This window comes from Periplaneta americana, chromosome 11, assembly GCF_040183065.1.
Source record: "Periplaneta americana isolate PAMFEO1 chromosome 11, P.americana_PAMFEO1_priV1, whole genome shotgun sequence".
In the NCBI taxonomy this organism is placed as follows: domain Eukaryota; kingdom Metazoa; phylum Arthropoda; class Insecta; order Blattodea; family Blattidae; genus Periplaneta; species Periplaneta americana.
Genome location: NC_091127.1, coordinates 73,128,696 through 73,147,113, shown reverse-complemented (window position 1 = coordinate 73,147,113; position 18,418 = coordinate 73,128,696). Strand labels below are relative to the sequence as shown.

At 33.5% G+C, this 18,418-nt stretch overlaps 1 protein-coding gene across 2 annotated transcripts in view; it reads left to right on the top strand.

Moving 5' to 3' along the window:
- Positions 1–14,861, top strand: part of Cad96Ca (tyrosine kinase receptor Cad96Ca) — a 327,323-nt gene extending 312,462 nt beyond the window's left edge. The window contains exons 8-9 of one of the 2 annotated variants that reach the window (XM_069839607.1): positions 3,921–4,102; positions 12,428–14,861. In XM_069839607.1, the coding sequence (XP_069695708.1) occupies positions 3,921–4,102; positions 12,428–12,934 (689 nt within the window). In that variant the 3' untranslated portion in view covers positions 12,935–14,861. The remainder of the gene's footprint in view (positions 1–3,920; positions 4,103–12,427) is intronic. The other variant, XM_069839606.1, reaches the window with a different exon arrangement.
- The last annotated feature ends 3,557 nt before the right edge of the window (positions 14,862–18,418 follow it).

The window sequence follows — 18,418 nt, the reverse complement described above, 5'->3', positions numbered from 1 at the left end:
ATACTTTGAGCGTTTATGTGTGCGACTCGAAGGGCATTGGGGTGGAAAGAGAAAGCGGCCTGTAAGATATCTACCGTCTGCTTGGGACAGGTTGTTACTGGTAAGGGGAGGGGAATTATGAAGGTCAGTGTCATTGTCAGAGACTGTCAGAATTTCCGTTTGACTAGGGTCCACTTCTACCAACTCTAAGAATATTACACTACTAGTCTAAACTACACTACTTCTACCTTTTTGTTAAAAGCTTCAACCAAGACTATCACTACTTTCACAACACTTTTCCTGTCAATATAAACTAACAGCTAGTAAGTTAATATTAAATAAGAAAGCAAAAAAAAAGTAGATAGGCTTAAGTACTATGTAACTATAACTAGAATTAACAGAATTAAACCTTGTGTCGTGATACAAAACTCTCGACTTCTAAATGTTGCGAAGATCGCTCCAGCATGTCCAGCATTTACGTCTGAGTTACGTAAAATAACTTCTTCTTACTCTAAAGTTTCTGTTCTTTTTCCCCAATTCACAACACTATAATTATCCTGGACAATATAGATAATTATATGGAATGTGGGTATGATGCTAGGAACTGAATTAATCTTGCTCAGGATAGGGACCGATGGCGGGCTTATGTGAGGGCGGTAATGAACCACCTTATTCTTTAAAAGTCATTTGTAAGTAAGTAAGTTAGATTATATTATTTTCTACCTAGTTACAAATATGAATGTCAATATGAAAAGCCAGAATTCCCATAAGGGCAACGGCTTCCAACAATAGTGTAGAGTGAGCCAGTCCAAGAGAGCTTATACTATACACTTACAAATTAAACACGAAAAACTATACAGACTAAACACATAAATTATACAAACTAAACGCACACAAAAAGAAACTATACAAACTGAACACATAAATTATAGTCTAAACACACACACACACACACACACACACACACACACACACACACACAAACTATCCAAACTCAGAACACAAAAAATTATCCAAACTAAACACATAAAAAACTATACAAATTGAACACATAAATTGTACAGTGTTAAGACACAAAAATTATACAACTGAACACACAAATTATACAAGCTAAACACACAAACTATCCAAACTAAACACATAAAAAGCTATACCAACTAAAGACATAAATTGTGCCAACTAAACACACAAACTACCCCAACTAAACATACAAACAAACTATCCAAACTAAAAACACAAAAAACTATACAATTAAACACACAAATTATATCAACTGAAATACATAAATTATACCAACTAAACACGGAAAATGACATGTCCAAACTAGCACAAACTAGAAGACTAGTTTCAAATACTATAACATAATAATAATAATAATAATAATAATAATAATAATAATAATAATAATAATAATAATAATAATAAAGATCTATTTAACCTGGCAGAGTTAAGGCCATACGACCTTCTCTAACACTCAACTAGGAGTAAAACTGAATTACAAAATTCACTACAAATTTACAAAGTACACACGAAACTGAATAAGATAATAATAATAATAATAATAATAATAATAATAATAATAATAATAATAATAATAATAATAATAATAATAATATAATGCAAGCAACAAGTAAGTAGGAATCAGACAAATATGTAACGTATAGAAGGAAAGGAAAATGCATAATAAAATATGAACAGCAGGTCAAAATAAATTAGACATACAAGGAATAAACATGTAAGGCAATTAATAATAATAATAATAATAATAATAATAATAATAATAATAATATATCCGACGAAGTTGAGAAAGAATTAGATGTTAATAGCGTGTGGGAAAATATCAGAGATAGTATCAAAATTGCAGCTGAGCAGAGCATAGGTTATTATGAAACTAAGAAAAAGAAACCGTGGTTTGATGAAGATTGTTGCATGGTAGTAGAAAGAAGGAAACAGGCAAAATTGAAATTCTTACAGGATCCAGTTGAGGAGAAGAGAGATAATTATTTCAATGAAAGACGGGAAGCAAGTCGTACACTTAGGAATAAAAAGAGAGGTTACTTGAAGGAAAAACTGAATGAGGTAGAAACAAATAGTAAGAATAAAAACATTCGAGATTTATATAAGGGTATAAAGGAATTTAAGAACGGATATCAGCCAAGGGTAAACGTTATCAAGGATGAGAATGGTGACTTGCTTGCAGACTCTCCATCAATCCTAAACAGATGGAAAAACTATTTTGCGCAACTACTAAATGTACATAGGCCAAATAGAAATGATCGGGACGAAATTGAAATACAAACTGCTGAGCCATTTATACCCGAACCCACGCTTACAGAAGTCGAAATTGCGATAGAAAATCTGAAAAAGTACAAGTCTCCAGGTATCGATCAAATTCCAGCAGAATTAATACAAGAGGGTGGGAGTGCATTATATAGCGAAATTTATAAACTTGTACTTGCTATTTGGGAAAAGGAAATTGTACCAGAACAATGGAAGGAGTCCATAATTGTACCTATTTTTAAAAAGGGGGACAAAACCAACTGTGGTAACTTTCGAGGAATATCACTTTTGTTGACGTCGTACAAAATTTTGTCCAATATTCTTTTGAGAAGATTAACTCCGTACGTAGATGAAATTATTGGGGATCATCAGTGCGGTTTTCGGCGTAATAGATCGACTATTGATCAGATTTTTTGTATTCGACAGATAATGGAGAAAAAATGGGAGTATAAGGGTACAGTACATCAGTTATTCATAGATTTCAAAAAGGCTTATGACTCGGTTAAGAGGGAAGTATTATATGATATTCTTATTAAATTTGGTATTCCCAAGAAACTAGTTCGATTAATTAAAATGTGTCTCAGTGAAACGTACAGCAGAGTCCGTATAGGTCAGTTTCTATCTAATGCTTTTCCAATTCACTGCGGGCTAAAGCAAGGAGATGCACTATCACCTTTACTTTTTAACTTCGCTCTAGAATATGCCATTAGGAAAGTTCAGGATAACAGGCAGGGTTTGGAATTGAACGGGTCACATCAGCTTCTTGTCTATGCGGATGACGTGAATATGTTAGGAGAAAATACACAAACGATTAGGGAAAACACGGAAATTTTACTTGAAGCAAGTAGAGCGATCGGTTTGGAAGTAAATCCCGAAAAGACAAAGTATATGATTATGTCTCGTGACCAGAATATTGTACGAAATGGAAATATAAAAATTGGAGATTTATCCTTCGAAGAGGTGGAAAAATTCAAATATCTTGGAGCAACAGTAACAAATATAAATGACACTCGGGAGGAAATTAAACGCAGAATAAATATGGGAAATGCGTGTTATTATTCGGTTGAGAAGCTCTTATCATCCAGTCTGCTGTCGAAAAATCTGAAAGTTAGAATTTATAAAACAGTTATATTACCGGTTGTTCTGTATGGTTGTGAAACTTGGACTCTCACTCTGAGAGAGGAACATAGGTTCAGGGTGTTTGAGAATAAGGTGATAAGGAAAATATTTGGGGCTAAGCGGGATGAAGTTACAGGAGAATGGAGAAAGTTACACAACACAGAACTGCACGCATTGTATTCTTCACCTGACATAATTAGGAACATTAAATCCAGACGTTTGAGATGGGCAGGGCATGTAGCACGTATGGGCGAATCCAGAAATGCATATAGAGTGTTAGTTGGGAGACCGGAGGGAAAAAGACCTTTAGGGAGGCCGAGACGTAGATGGGAGGATAATATTAAAATGGATCTGAGGGAGGTGGGGTATGATGATAGAGACTGGATTAATCTTGCACAGGATAGGGACCGCTGGCGGGCTTATGTGAGGGCGGCAATGAACCTTCGGGTTCCTTAAAAGCCATTTGTAAGTAAGTAAGTAAGTATTATTATTACTATTATTATTATTATTATTATTCTAATTTGACTATTTGTTTCTTTCAGAGCCATTCTTTGTTATTATGGAATATGTTCCCCACGGAAAGCTGCAGAGTTTCCTGCGAAATTCACGAGCTGAGCGTTACTATGGTAACCTTCATGGACCCAGCAATAGCCTGACTTCAAGAGATCTCACTTCTTTCGTTTATCAGGTTGCCCGTGGAATGGATTTTCTTTCATCAAAGGGAGTAAGTATGCTTCATTACAACTTCTTATAAACGAGTATTCTGTAAATGAATACTATTTTAAGTATATACTGTACTTTATTTACGTCTATCCGCAGTGCTTGTATAGCCGAGAATCCACTAGGCAGAGAATTCAAGTGTATTTTCTATGAAATTCAGGTGGCAGTACTGGCTGCTAAGCATAATAATAATAATAATAATAATAATAATAATAATAATAATAATAATAATAATAATAATAATAATAATAATAATAATTTATTTAATCTGACAGGATTAAGGCCATAAGGCCTTCTCTTCCACCCTACCAGATAGCACATATAAATATAAAAAAGAAATACAAACACTGATGAAAATGATACAAATTAAGTTAAAGCCCTATAGAGGGTCAACAGTCAAAAGTACATTATAGTGCTCTCATCGAGCTAATACAACGAAAAGAAAGGAAACAGAGATAGCAATGATGATATTGATAACTGACAATAATAATAATAATAATAATAATAATAATAATAATAATAATAATAATAGCAATAATAATAATAATAATAATAATAGCAATAATAATAATAATAATAATAATAATAATAATAATAATAGCAATAATAATAATAATAATAAATACATTACATATTAATTTTCAATTTTACAACAGCATAGTTACAATATTTACTATATGTCATGGGTTAAGGCGAAGTTGCGCAACCTGACATGTGTTCAACAAACAATTCCACGAACTAGAATGTGATTTTTTAATTTAAATTTGAATTTTGATATTGTCCGACAATCTCTGACGTGGTCAGGGAGAGAATTCCAGAGGTGTGGAATAGATATGCTGAAAGATGATGAGCAGAAGAATGTTCTGTGCAGAGGAATAGAGAGAAGATACATGTTCCGGGTTCGAGGTAGTGAAAGGTAAACAAAACGAGATGCTAGGTAAGAGGATGTGGATACGATGGACTGTAATTTTGTGGTAAATTAGTGCATTCTTTGTTATGATATAATAATTAAATTTGAATAATAAGGAGTTTGTTGGCCATTTGGCTTGCTTATTACACGCATTTTCCAAGTTTGAGGAAATGGTTTTGAATCTTCAAACTAAAATTGGTTTGGTGCAATGTTACAAAATACAAAGTCTGTGGTAGCAGCTTCACTGGCGGATTAAGATAATTTCGAACAAAAATGCATCTTCGAGACAGCCCTTGGACAACAAAGTCTAAAGAAACTGGTTCAGTTTAAAATAAAATGAAATACTATAGACGACAAAGATTGAGTAATACTAAGGCTGCAGATGTTTTTCATGAAAGCCAAAATGTAGCTAAAGAAAATTGGCTATCAGTCAGCAAATTTTTAATCAAATGCTTGCAAATGACATAAAACATTGTTTGAAAATTTTTACTAAAATTTCTAGAAATATATCCTTATAAACGATGTCTGCCCCCTTTGTGGCACAGGAGAAAACGCGTTCCATAATATATTAGTCTATTAGAATGTCAAGAAACAGGCAATACAACGAAAAAATGAATAAAAAATAAATCTGAGTATGAATAGATATGTAGCATATAAGAAAATATGTAATATAACTAATATAAGAGATATTTTGCAATTCATTTTGCGTAATTTTCAGAAAAGTCTGTGAATATGTTAGAAATTTAATTTTTCAGTCGTTGACTTTACTACTTTATATATTTTGTTAGGTGTTAACCTTTACATAATAAATTGTGTGATGTATGAACGTTTTCGTTGACCATGTCATCATCATCAGATACACTCTGTCATTTTACAATATCAATACTCTCAATGTTATCTACACAATTCACATACAATACATGTTTACTGTCATATGAAGGTAAAACCTATTAAAAATTATATGAATTAGTTTTATAATGTTGAATTGTGGATACCCCAACTGTCAACAATTAAAGTATACTTATATTATCATGGGTATATTTTAATTGTTGACAGTTGGGGTATCCACAATTCAACATTATAAAACTAATTCATATAATTTTTAATAGGTTTTACCTTCATATGACAGTAAACATGTATTGTATGTGAATTGTGTAGATGAGAGTATTGATATTGTAAAATGACAGAGTGTATCTGATGATGTTGACATGGTCAACGAAAACGTTCATACATCACACAATTTATTATGTAAAGGTTAACACCTAACAAAATATATAAAGTAGTAAAGTCAACGACTGAAAAATTAAATTTCTAACATAATATAAGAGAGTTTAAATAAATTGGGCAAATTTTTAATGATAGTGAAGATGAAATGGGAGGAGAAAATTAAAAGTAATGGTGTATTAAATTGATCTTGTAGTATGTATGTGTGTGTTTATATATATATATATATATATATATATATATATATATATATATATATATATTTTGTGAGACTTGGCATAGATGATTAAAACTGTAAGTACCTAAGGCAGATCTGGGGTTATACAGAATTGTAACAGTCTGCCTTACAGATATATGATAGATGAATAAATATATCGTATCGTATCATATCAAATATATCATATATCATATCATATCATATCATATCATATCATATCATATCATATCATATCATATCATATCATATCATATCATATCATTTCATACCATATCATATATCACATCATATCATAAATCATATATCATATCGTATCGTATCGTATCATATATCATATCATATATCATATCATATCACATCATATCATCAGGGGCGAAGCTGAAGGGTAATCTGTGAGCCTTAGAATACCCATGGGATTTTCAAGAAATAAGCGCATTTTCATTTTCCTGTTTCCATTGGTATAAGTAAATGAAATCTCTAGTTTTCGGTATTACGCTCTCTAGTTACTGAAGGATTGACGCCAGCTCCTCGGCGCGGGACCAGCGCACAACTACATTATGGCTACTCACCAATGAGTTATACACTCACTGAATGAGGAGACTGCTTCAAATCAGACTCGCTGCAGCTGATAGAGAAAGCATATGCGCATGCGCCAAGCGGAGTGCTTGCATACGTCACTAATGCTAAACCGTGTGCTGTGAAGTCTGGAAAGAGCCTAGACTCTGGACATGCTCCGGACTTGTCATTCAGCGTTACCAACCTTAATACTAGTGAGTCTGCTACAAAGGTCCGAAATTCAGCTACAAATACCAAAATGAAGCAACACACATTCACAGAGTAATAACCAGAATCTATGACCTATGCTATAGTTACAATGTTCGAAGGCGGATGTGTTGGAAATGTCATTAATTAATTTAGGGCCAGTTCATTTTTGTTGCATAGTCGACTCCCAACAAAGACACTGTCAGGTGTCGGCGAATTCACGAATCCAGGAATTGACCATTAAACAATGGGCGCAATTCACATAACAGGAAAAGGAAACTGAAAATAATAAAGTTTTCCTTACCATGTTGCCATAAATAATGGTCGCAGTGTCCGGAATTCAGTCCTAACTTAAATTTTCTATTATGTTTTCGTAATTTTTTTGAGGAAGCGAGAAACTTCTTATGGTTATTAGAATGTGAGAAAATAGAATTTGATAGAAGAACGTGTTTACAAATAAAATCGAGTATTCACAAATGGTCATTCGATCGAATCTCATTCGGCTACACTTTGCCATTCGACTACGACCATTCTGCTAAAAGCTACGTTTAGCCGAATTCGGCCATGGTTGGCAAAGCTGCAGTCTGTCAGTGTGTGAGAAATTATGGTATAAAAAAGTATCGCAGATCTTTTTGGCCCCTGAAATTTTAAATGTTAAACAAAGAAGCGAGTCACTGTCCAATTTGTATGTCTCCCAACCAGCTGCAACCCCCTACAGACACCATCCTGCCAAACGCCGTGACAGTAGAAGTACACTCAGAACTCGTGTAAATAGTCCTATAATGCCGATAAGTTAAGAAAACCGAATCTAATAAAACGTTACAGACTGTGAGTTTATTGTTATTGTTAGAAATTTTTTCCACAACACTATCACTACTGCTTTCATTGTATTTTGTTATTACTATGATCTCCATTTGTCAAAGTTGTCAATATCAGTAGCGGTCTTTTGCATTGACGTTTCTTCCCTGATAATCCTTCAGCTTCATGTTATTTTTGTTCAGGCAAAATCCTCTTCACCTTTGTTTTTCTTATTTTTTAAGTAAATTATTTTACAATGCTTTATCAACATCTTAGGTTATTTAGCGTCTGAATGAGATGGTGATAATGCCGGTGAAATGAGTCCAGAGTCGAGCACCGAAAGTTACCCAGCATTTGCTCATATTGGGTTGAGGGAAAACCCCGGAAAAAACCTCAACCAAGTAATTTGCCCCGGGAATCGAACCCGGGCCACCAGGTTTCGCGGCCAGACGCGCTACCGTTACTCCACAGGTGTGGCCTTCACATTTGTTAGACATCTTGTTTGCATCTGCTACTTATTTTTTACTATTCTGGTTATTTCCTCATAAAATTTTATACATTGAGAACGATCTCTCTTGTTCATCCTCTTTTAGTAGACCTACTGTATTTTAGTTTAAAAGTAATGGAGGCGTCTCGCCTACAGGTCGATTTCTTCTAAGCAACTGAGTATACTTTCCTTGGTGTCAATGTTCCTCCCTTGTCTACCCGAGTCCCTTTGCTTGACCCAATCCTGCACAGGACCATCACCATAAAGGCTCGCTTGCTAACGTCCTCTTTCCTCACAAGTGACAAAAAGATCTGCAATACTTATACTAGAGGACAGTATTCATTTTTCGTCGGTCTGTTTCCGTAAAGTGCAGTTGTGTTCATTATTATCGTGTATCATCCATTATTCACTTTTCGTTTTTATTCAGTCAACTGTGGGTGCGGTATTTCGGTACTACGAATACACTTATAGTATAGAATTCGAATTAGATTAGCTACTGAAACGAACGTGAAAATTGAAAATACATTTAACGGTTGGTAAAGAATACTTCGTAAAAACGAACTTTTTCTAATGACACTTTTCGACGCAGGAGCATGACTGTATTGGTTAGCAGCAGCGTCTTTAAATAACCACGCGATGAAGTGAAGTGAGAGCGGTATTTCAGTTCATGTTTGTTTGTGAGTTTAAAAACATGGATCAGTGTAGTGATCTAATAGTGTATCTGAAATCAAGACCATTTTCTTCGTTGCCCTATGAAGAGAAATGTGCAGTGAAAGAGAGAAGACCAAAACCTCATCTAAACATTGTACAGCGTGATAAACATCAGTCAAGTAAGTTTCAGTCTCAGTGGTATGAGCAATATGAATGGTTAACAGCAAGTGTAACGACCGGCATGATGCATTGTTACGTTTGTCTTCTGTTTGGTGGTGAAGGCGATAATAAAGAATGGAGTGAAACTGGGATTGCATGTATGAAAAAGCTTCTATCGTAGAGCACGTAAACATCAAATTTCTAAGAAACATATTCTTAATTGAGAACGATATCATCTTCTGGGACAACTCAGAATAGAGCATGCTCTATCAGAAGCGGCTCGGCTCTCGAGTCTCAAGCACAACGAAATGGTGAGTCGCAATAGACGATATCTTGGCAGACTGATTCAAGTCATCTGCTTCTTAGGAAAGCAAGAGCTCTCATTTCGTGGACACGATGAGAGCGATCAGTCAGAAAATAAAGGCAATTACCTAGAAATATTGGACATGCTTGCGCAAGAAGAGCAGTTTGTTAGAGAAAAGTTGGAATCCATATTGGGCTTTAAAGGGACTTCAAGTGAAATCCAAAATGAATTAATTGAATGTGCAACATTAGTAGTCAAGGAAACAATTCAGAAGGAATTAGACTTGGCGGAATTCAAGCAGATGAAACACTAGATGTGTCTTGTAAATCACAGATGAGTGTTATATTTCGTTATTGTGTGAACGATTCAGTACAAGAACGGTTTTTAGGATTCTTTGATGTATCAAAAGACAAAACCGTCGAAGGTTTATCAACTGTTATCTTGAATGTGATGAAAGACAGCAAAGTTGAAAATAAGCTCATCTGTCAAACTTATGACGGTGCTTCAGTGATGTCAGGCTCTCGTGGTGGGGTTAATGCAGCAGTGCCCTAATTCAATGTTCATTCATTGTTACGCCCACAGACTTAATCTGGTACTTTTGTATGGTGCCAAAACGATTAAGAAAGTTCGTCTCTTTGTTTATGATTTGACAGCCTTTCACACATTTTTCAGTAAATCTTCAAAAAGATCTATGCTTTTAAGAGAGGCAGGTTTCAAACTCCCTCAAGCAAGCACTACGCGCTGGAATTATCACTCTAGAGCTACAGCAACTATAACTGCTCCCTTTCAGGAACTAAGAAGAGCGATGTCTCATATTATTGACAATGATGAAGACTGGGATGGAGATTCCTATAATGGCGCTGTTGGTTTGTTAAGAAGATTAGAAGATCCAACCTTCATTTTCTTGTTGTGTTTTTATCAGAAAATATTTGTTTACATTGACCACTTATACAGTGTGTTGCAAATAAAGTATACATCAAATATCAGCATTTGCAATCATGAAGTAAAATATGCTATAACGAATGTAAAATCTCTTAGAAATCAGGAAACTGTTGAGGAGTGCATCAAAGATGCTAAGGTGCTGAACAATGAGGCAGGATCAGGATCATTTATGAGACTACAAGTCCTAGCTTTTGAAATAATTGATACCATAGTGACACAGATGGAATCGAGATTTGAAGATCTTAAAAACTTTAATTTTGTTGAATTACTCGATGAAAAACAGTTCCCTGCTTATAGATCAGTGTTTCCGTTACTTAAGTTGAGTGCATTGGTAAAAAAGTATCCATACTTTGACAGTGAACAGCTTCAAAATGAACTCACAAACATTTATTCTGACCAAACAAAGCATTTGCCTGCAGGTTTGTTGCTGAAATATTTTTTGAACAATGGCTTAGAAAAAATCTATCAAGAAACAGTGCGGCTCATAAGACTGATTCTCACCTTCCCTGTATCTACTGCGTCGAGTGAACGAAGTATGAGTGCATTGAAGAGAGTTAAGATATTTTTAAGGAACTCCATGTCAGATTCTAGACTGACCAATTTGAGTACTCTGGCTATTGAGAAGGGTTTGTTAAACAGTCTTTCCAGAGACGACATCTTCAAAGAACGCATCATCGACATCTTTGCAGAGCGAAAAACACGCCGACTGGAGTTTATCTACAAAAAAATATAAGGTATGAATTTTAGAATACCCAGTTGCATGAATGTAGCTTCGCCACTGCATATCATATCATATATCATATAATTATCATATCATATATCATATCATATCACATCATATCATATCATATTTCATATCATGTATCATATAATATCATATCATCATATCATATCATATCATATCATTATAAACTGCAAATGAAGTCTGAATTGAAGGAAGAAGATTATAAAAATGGATGCAACATTTCATTACGTACATGTATTAATCCAGATGTAAATTGAACCAGAATGGATATCTCGAACAGTGCGGACAAATGAGACCCAGTCAACGTTACAATATGTACGAGAATTCTCGTACTCAAACTATATTACACATTCGTAATGTAAACATGTTACCAAAACAAAATAACTAAAAAGGAAATGTATTCCACAGCCAAACCGCGGGGTAATTGCGAACGTATTCCAATCCATGAGAAAGCAGCTACCCATGGATGACGATCAAATTAGTTACGAAAAGAATAACGAAATCAACTGGTGTTTATATACAATAGTTCTGTCAGTCGTATGAAAGATGAGATTCAGAAGATTGAATCAGATGAGTCAGTGTCATTTTCAATACCGTATGGAAGATCACTTTAGGAAATATTAAATAATATATTGTACAACAGAGTTCAAAATGGTCTCCTGATTGAATTTATCCTCTGAACATGCGTCCCGAACTTTGTAGTATTTCGTGAACACATCTGAAGTGTTACGTATTTGCGCACATCCATTTTGAACACACTCTCTAAAAACGTCAACATCAAAGTCAGGAGTTTCATAAACAAAATACTTTTTACTGTTCCTGAATCCTTTAGGCTCAAATTATATTTCTGAGCAGGCATTACAATTTAATAAATTCCATGAACGTGTGAAGAGGAAACTAAACGTGTTTATACCTAGATTTATGTGAACATTTTTTATGTTAGTCAACAGGAATGCGCCTATAGAATATTTGATACTAATTTAAATACACTGTGTAGACGAAGTAACATCGTTTCAATGTATGTTTAGGTCTACGAAATGTTTATATTTCCATGTAATGTTCAGTTTCTGTTGAGAATGAGATCTTTAGGTCGTCTGTGTCTCATTGTATTACGTATTCTCGTGTTGCAGATAATTCATCGAGACCTAGCAGCACGGAACATTTTGGTTGGTGAGAACCACATCTGCAAAGTCGCGGACTTTGGGTTCGCCCGTGACATCATCTCCAGTCACGTCTACGAACGCAAATCAGAAGGTCGTCTTCCCATTCGTTGGATGGCGCCAGAGTCGTTGTACGACAATATATTTTCAGTCAAGTCAGATGTATGGAGTTTTGGTGTCCTAATCTGGGAGATTGTGACCCTGGGTTCGACACCTTACCCAGGGCTTGCAGCTGCTGATGTCATGCGGAGAGTTAGAGACGGCTATAGGCTAGACAAGCCCGAGCATTGCCGCAGGGAGTTGTACAACATCATGTATTACTGCTGGGACAAAGATCCCAAAGAACGTCCGAGCTTCAGCGAATTGGTGAAGCTACTGGAGCAGCTTCTTCTTACAGAGACTGAATATATCGAATTAGAAAGGTTTCCTGACCACTCATATTATAATATGGTGAGCTTGAGCGATGAGAAGCTATGAGGAACATATAAAATAGTGCTCAACGAGTGCATAGTGACACGTTACAATCCATGACTGTAAAGAAGAGTTTTAGTGACCGAGTATTGAGCGAAATACGAATGCGATTTAATCATCATCACCATCCATCAGTAAACATTCAGGACTCTTATTTGTCGAAGACATGTGTATTTATGTGAATAATTTCGTAACATTACACTCGTGATAGATCAGCAAGAGAATATATTTATAGTACAGAAGCTATTATCTTAAAGAGATCCGGTACGCCCTAATGCAACAATGCTAAATATCAATAACTTTTAAAGAATAATTTCTCAAGAATAGAAGCTTGAAGTTCACACACAACTTCATTCCGTAAATGCCCTGAATTTCTCCAAAAAGTTTTAAAAGTTTTAAAATTCAGCAGTATTTTAAACTTAGACTTATACATATTTATCACCCACAGTTCAGCTGTCGTGTGATTCCTGACGCACATGATGTCACTCAAATTCGTTATCAGAGATCGGGAACAATCCTGTACACTTTTTAAAAATGAAATATGCGTGTTGTTGTCGTTGAACAGACTGTAGGCTTACGTCTATGAAGCATTTTTGTGATTCTTACGCAAAGCCAAAATTATACATTTTTAAACTCAAGGAAAACAGGCATTTGTGACACATTTATAACGTAATGTCGGCACATCGCCAGGTTCTCATCAGAGAGAATAAAATATCATATAACGCTATTATATAAGAAATCAATATTGAATTCTGAACAAATAAACTTAAAGTTTTCTGTGCAATATTTTACCTTATCTTCTGATTTAAGTTACGAAACATTGTATTTATTTTTTATGTAACAACTCAGAGCATAATGAGCGAAGGAAGAAAAAGTTGAGGGTATCCATCATAAATAATTTTGAATGGAATTATTGTGAAGTATATTTTAACAAAATTTAGTGGTAATGAGGAAGAGGAATCATGTTATCACTAAGTTTCAGTTCTTTGAGACATTCGTGAGTTCATAAACTGTGTATTTATTACTTACGCGATTTTTAAGTTAACAGTTGATAATTACTTACAAAGCTGATAGTTTTTATATACAAAACGTGTCTTAAATGTTGTGTTCTTCAAAGGAAGAAACTTTTGTGACATTAAAAAGTTCTTCTAATGCTAGAAGTGTTACAGTGATATAGTGAGACTGAGTGGTTTTCAGTGAATATATCGTACCTGCAGAGGTTGAAATGTTGTTTGTTTATAAAATAAAATAATTCTTACGTAGTTTCAAAATCAACACAGAAGTGACAATGTAATTCTCATTCTTCACCAAAGATGCATAGGGAAAGAAACAATTTGCATTGCTGTCATTGAATACAACTCAATATAATCATGTTAATTTGGAGCTGATACAAAAGCTCGAAGTCACTTAGTCTTGTGTTATTTCTTAGAATTTATAAATCTACTGAAAATGTTATATCTGTAACAGTAGATGTTATTTCATTCAAATATGAACATTGTACGGTTGTGCCAGTTATTGTGTTTTATATTTAGTGGAATGTGTGAATATTCTGGCGTAAGTGTATGCTATTTTAGTATTTGTAAATATGAATGTATGTATGTGTTCAAGAGGTATGCATGTATAGTGTTTTTACATTGTTAATTTTCTACATACTTATTTCAAATTTTATGGGTCAAGATAATTTAATAATTTTGGAACAAATCGTGTAATTAATCTGATAATAATAATAATAATGAAATTGTGAATAACATTTGTTGAACCTTGAAACGTAGACACAGAATGCTTCAGTTGTTACTCTAGTAATGAACCTTTTACGGGTTTTGCAATGTAGTGTCAAATTTTATTTAATTCTCTTTCACTGAATTAATTTAGATTCCAATTATTGAATTATAGATTATAAATACAATATAAGTATTAAATTATTTTCAATGTTTTCAGTAAAATTGATTTACCACATATTTAGTACCTAACACCAGACTACAAACTAGAGATGAACAACGACCGAGAAAGCGAGACTAAGAGCGCCCGCAAAGCCGAAAACCAGCACGACAATGTTGCATTACGTCGCTTCCTTAACGTAAAGACTGGTTGTGAGTATTCCGAGACTCGAGATTGATCACTCCCGAAGTCCCGAAGTCAAGCAGCCTTGAATTGCCACACTTGTTTATACCTGACTGAACTTTTATCTACTTTGGCAACAGTTATGTATGTATAAACAATCAAATAGCCTATTTGAAATATCTCTACCTTTCAGTGTATAATAATCCGTTCCCCAATCCTTAATTAATTACTTAGCCCTTATTAGAAGGCAAGACATTTTCTTTTCATATGTTTAAGATCAAGTGTGCAATCTCAAGTCAACAGATATTAATGTTATGTTTTCTGTTTCTTAGAAATACAAATTTATTTGAGAATTTTTTTTTCTATTTATATAACCATAGGTAATATGATATAATAGAACCAGAAGATTTTGATAACTAAGATACTGTTTTGTTTCGTCTTTTTGTCTCATTTAAACATTTATAATGCTATTTATTTTAATGATGTATGTTATTCAAAGTTACGAAATCTTTCCACGCCGACCAAATGCTATTTGGAGAATGATGAGCGAGACTGGAAGCACACGTGAATGACGAGACGAGGCTCGAAAGACAAATGCAACCAACACAGCGAGCGAGAGCTGCAGTTACTTTTGTTCATCTCTACTACAAACCATGTTTGTATGACCGTACAGTTGACACTGGAATAGAATATTGTTTCATTTCAATGTCTGAACCATTACTCTAAATAAGAGTTTATGAGAAAATACAGACCAAAAGAATTAATAAGTTATTTTAACAAGAAAATATAAAAATCAATGAAAACAGCTATTACTCATCGTTAAGTACCCGTATTCCATTTGACTTGAATAATTTCGAAATATGGTATCTCTGGAACTGCAGAGTAATTATTGTTTCATGGGAAATTGTTCATTAAATATAAATGGTTAAAGGGGCTACAATGTCACCATCAATATTCAAATAGAAAGTTGTTTTCATTATTACTACTAATATGATCGATTCATTAAAATGTAACTCTGGTAGAATCAACATGTTTTGTCGTTTGTTCCTAATGTCAAATGTGAAGGAATAATAATTATTATTTACAAATCCGTATCTCCAAAAATCTTTCTTCATTAAACATATAGGCCTATAGATCTTGGCCACAATAGCAAGTATCACATAAATATTGAATCATCTTTCATAACAGTTAGCCTATCAGGCTTATTCCGGTCTCAAAGTTTCGTCAGTTAAAAATTATTTTGAGCTAAATTTGTTTAAAATATACGATTTTTCCTTTCTTATTTCTTCTCTCTATGACTCATAATTGAGATGTATATATTAATGCGGGCAAATACTTACATTCTACAAGTCCCTTTTTCTCTTTATTATATTTTGTTAGGGTAAATAATTCACATGTAAACAATCACATAAGCACTGGTATAACTTTGTAAAATATCTTTTTTTTTTTTGTAATTTTTATGCTTTTAAAAACAAGTAAAATTACGAATACGGTAATTACTTTACAATTTGTAGCAAAAATAAAGCTTGAGCATTTCCAAACAACTAATTCTCTATTGCTAACACACGGAATCTAACATAGTTTCGTTAATGCATGAATAAATGTTTGCATTCAAAGTCAACATATTTGCTGTGAACCGGCTACAAGAAAAACCAAAAATATATAATCTTACAATGAAATAAGTACAGTGAGGAAAATTAATGTTCAATAGGAATACGGAGTGCAAGTTTGAAGATAAAAATTCAGAATCATATTATTAGGAGTAAGATTAAATTTATTTTCTTATTTCTGTTAGAACGTTTCCAGTCGCAAACAAAGTTAAGGGAAGCTACACAAACAGCTGCCCTTAGAAAATGTCAGAATGAAAATTCTGTTTATAATCTCGGTTTCCATTCCTATAAAAATGAATTACTTCAAGTTCTTAAATATCCAATAATTAAATTCAAAGATACACAATAAAAAAATCTCTTACATTTGAAGGGTTCAGAACCATAGTGGGCCAAGCGCCATTTACTAAAACCGTAGAAAACAAGGGTTAAAATGAAATTATTACCATTATTCAATGGAAACATGTAGCAAGTAATATAAATTATACACATTAAAACTAAATGATATGTCAATCTTCATTAAATTATTGTATTCACTTAACTTTAACCCTTGCTTTCTCCGTTTTTAATAAATGACGCTTGGCCCACTATAGCTCTGAACCCTTTAATTTGATGTAGCATCATTATTCTTCTCAAAATTTCCTATATCTTTGGCATACAACTCTACTTTTGTAGATTTTGTTCTGGAATGTTATTATACATATAAATTTATTTTAATTACGTTCCCTGTAACTTAAACGTCGATTAATTGGTATTTTTCTATAGCTACTTTCTCTTATATTGTAATATCTGAAAATTTTTTTAATAACACAAACACACAATTGCAAAGTAACATTCTGATTTTTGGAGATTGAAAAACAGTAAACGGAACTAAAAAAAAATGAACATTTATACACAATTTCATGTAAATATACGAGTCAACTCCTTGAATTGCTAGAAAATATATCTTGATTGCTCCTTATGTAATTGAAAGTAGAAAAGTTTCACCCACAGTACAACAAGAACATAAATTCTAGGTGTAATTTATATTTCTATAGTTAGAGACCATACCAACAATAAAAACAAAGTTATAACGGCTTTATTATGCAACTGAAGCAATCTGGAATAACAGTATGTATTTGTAAATAGTGTACTTCGGAAAGTACAAAAACTTCTACTTAAAAACATTACCTACATCCACTTCAAAATACACTTCGTGAATATACGTTTCTCAGCAACATAGACTGTGTCACTATTGCAACAGGGTTATACATGAAATGATCAAACTGTATATTACAATTCAGTAATTTATGATTTTATATTTATGCAGTTCATTTTCACAGTCATTTGTAAGTATATGATATTTTTGGTATTGAATAAAAATGTTGTTCCAAATGTGTATTGTTATTAAATGAAGTGTCTGTATTAAAGAACTGACTTTGGTAGCCATTACATGGTAATATTTCAAAATGTATAACAGTGATAGTATTAACTTCCAATTTGCAATAACACATACTGATACATCTCACAAAGTACGGAGTATCCAACATGCCCGACTGTCCAACAGACCCTAGTTTACCCTATATCGAGAGTAATCATCGTAGCCTCCATTAAACTCTCGCATAAACATGCATTTCGGCCTATAGTCGAACGTTACGAAGAGTAAATTTATTTTAATTGAATACTGAAGCATGTTTTAGCCAATTATATACAGTGTGATTCACAACGGCTTACTGTTCTTTACGGAGCTTATTTCTGAAGACATTTTGAGCAAAAAATGTCATATAAACATAGTTGCTATTCTCAATATTTTCAGAGTTACACTAATTTAAGGTTGTTTGTA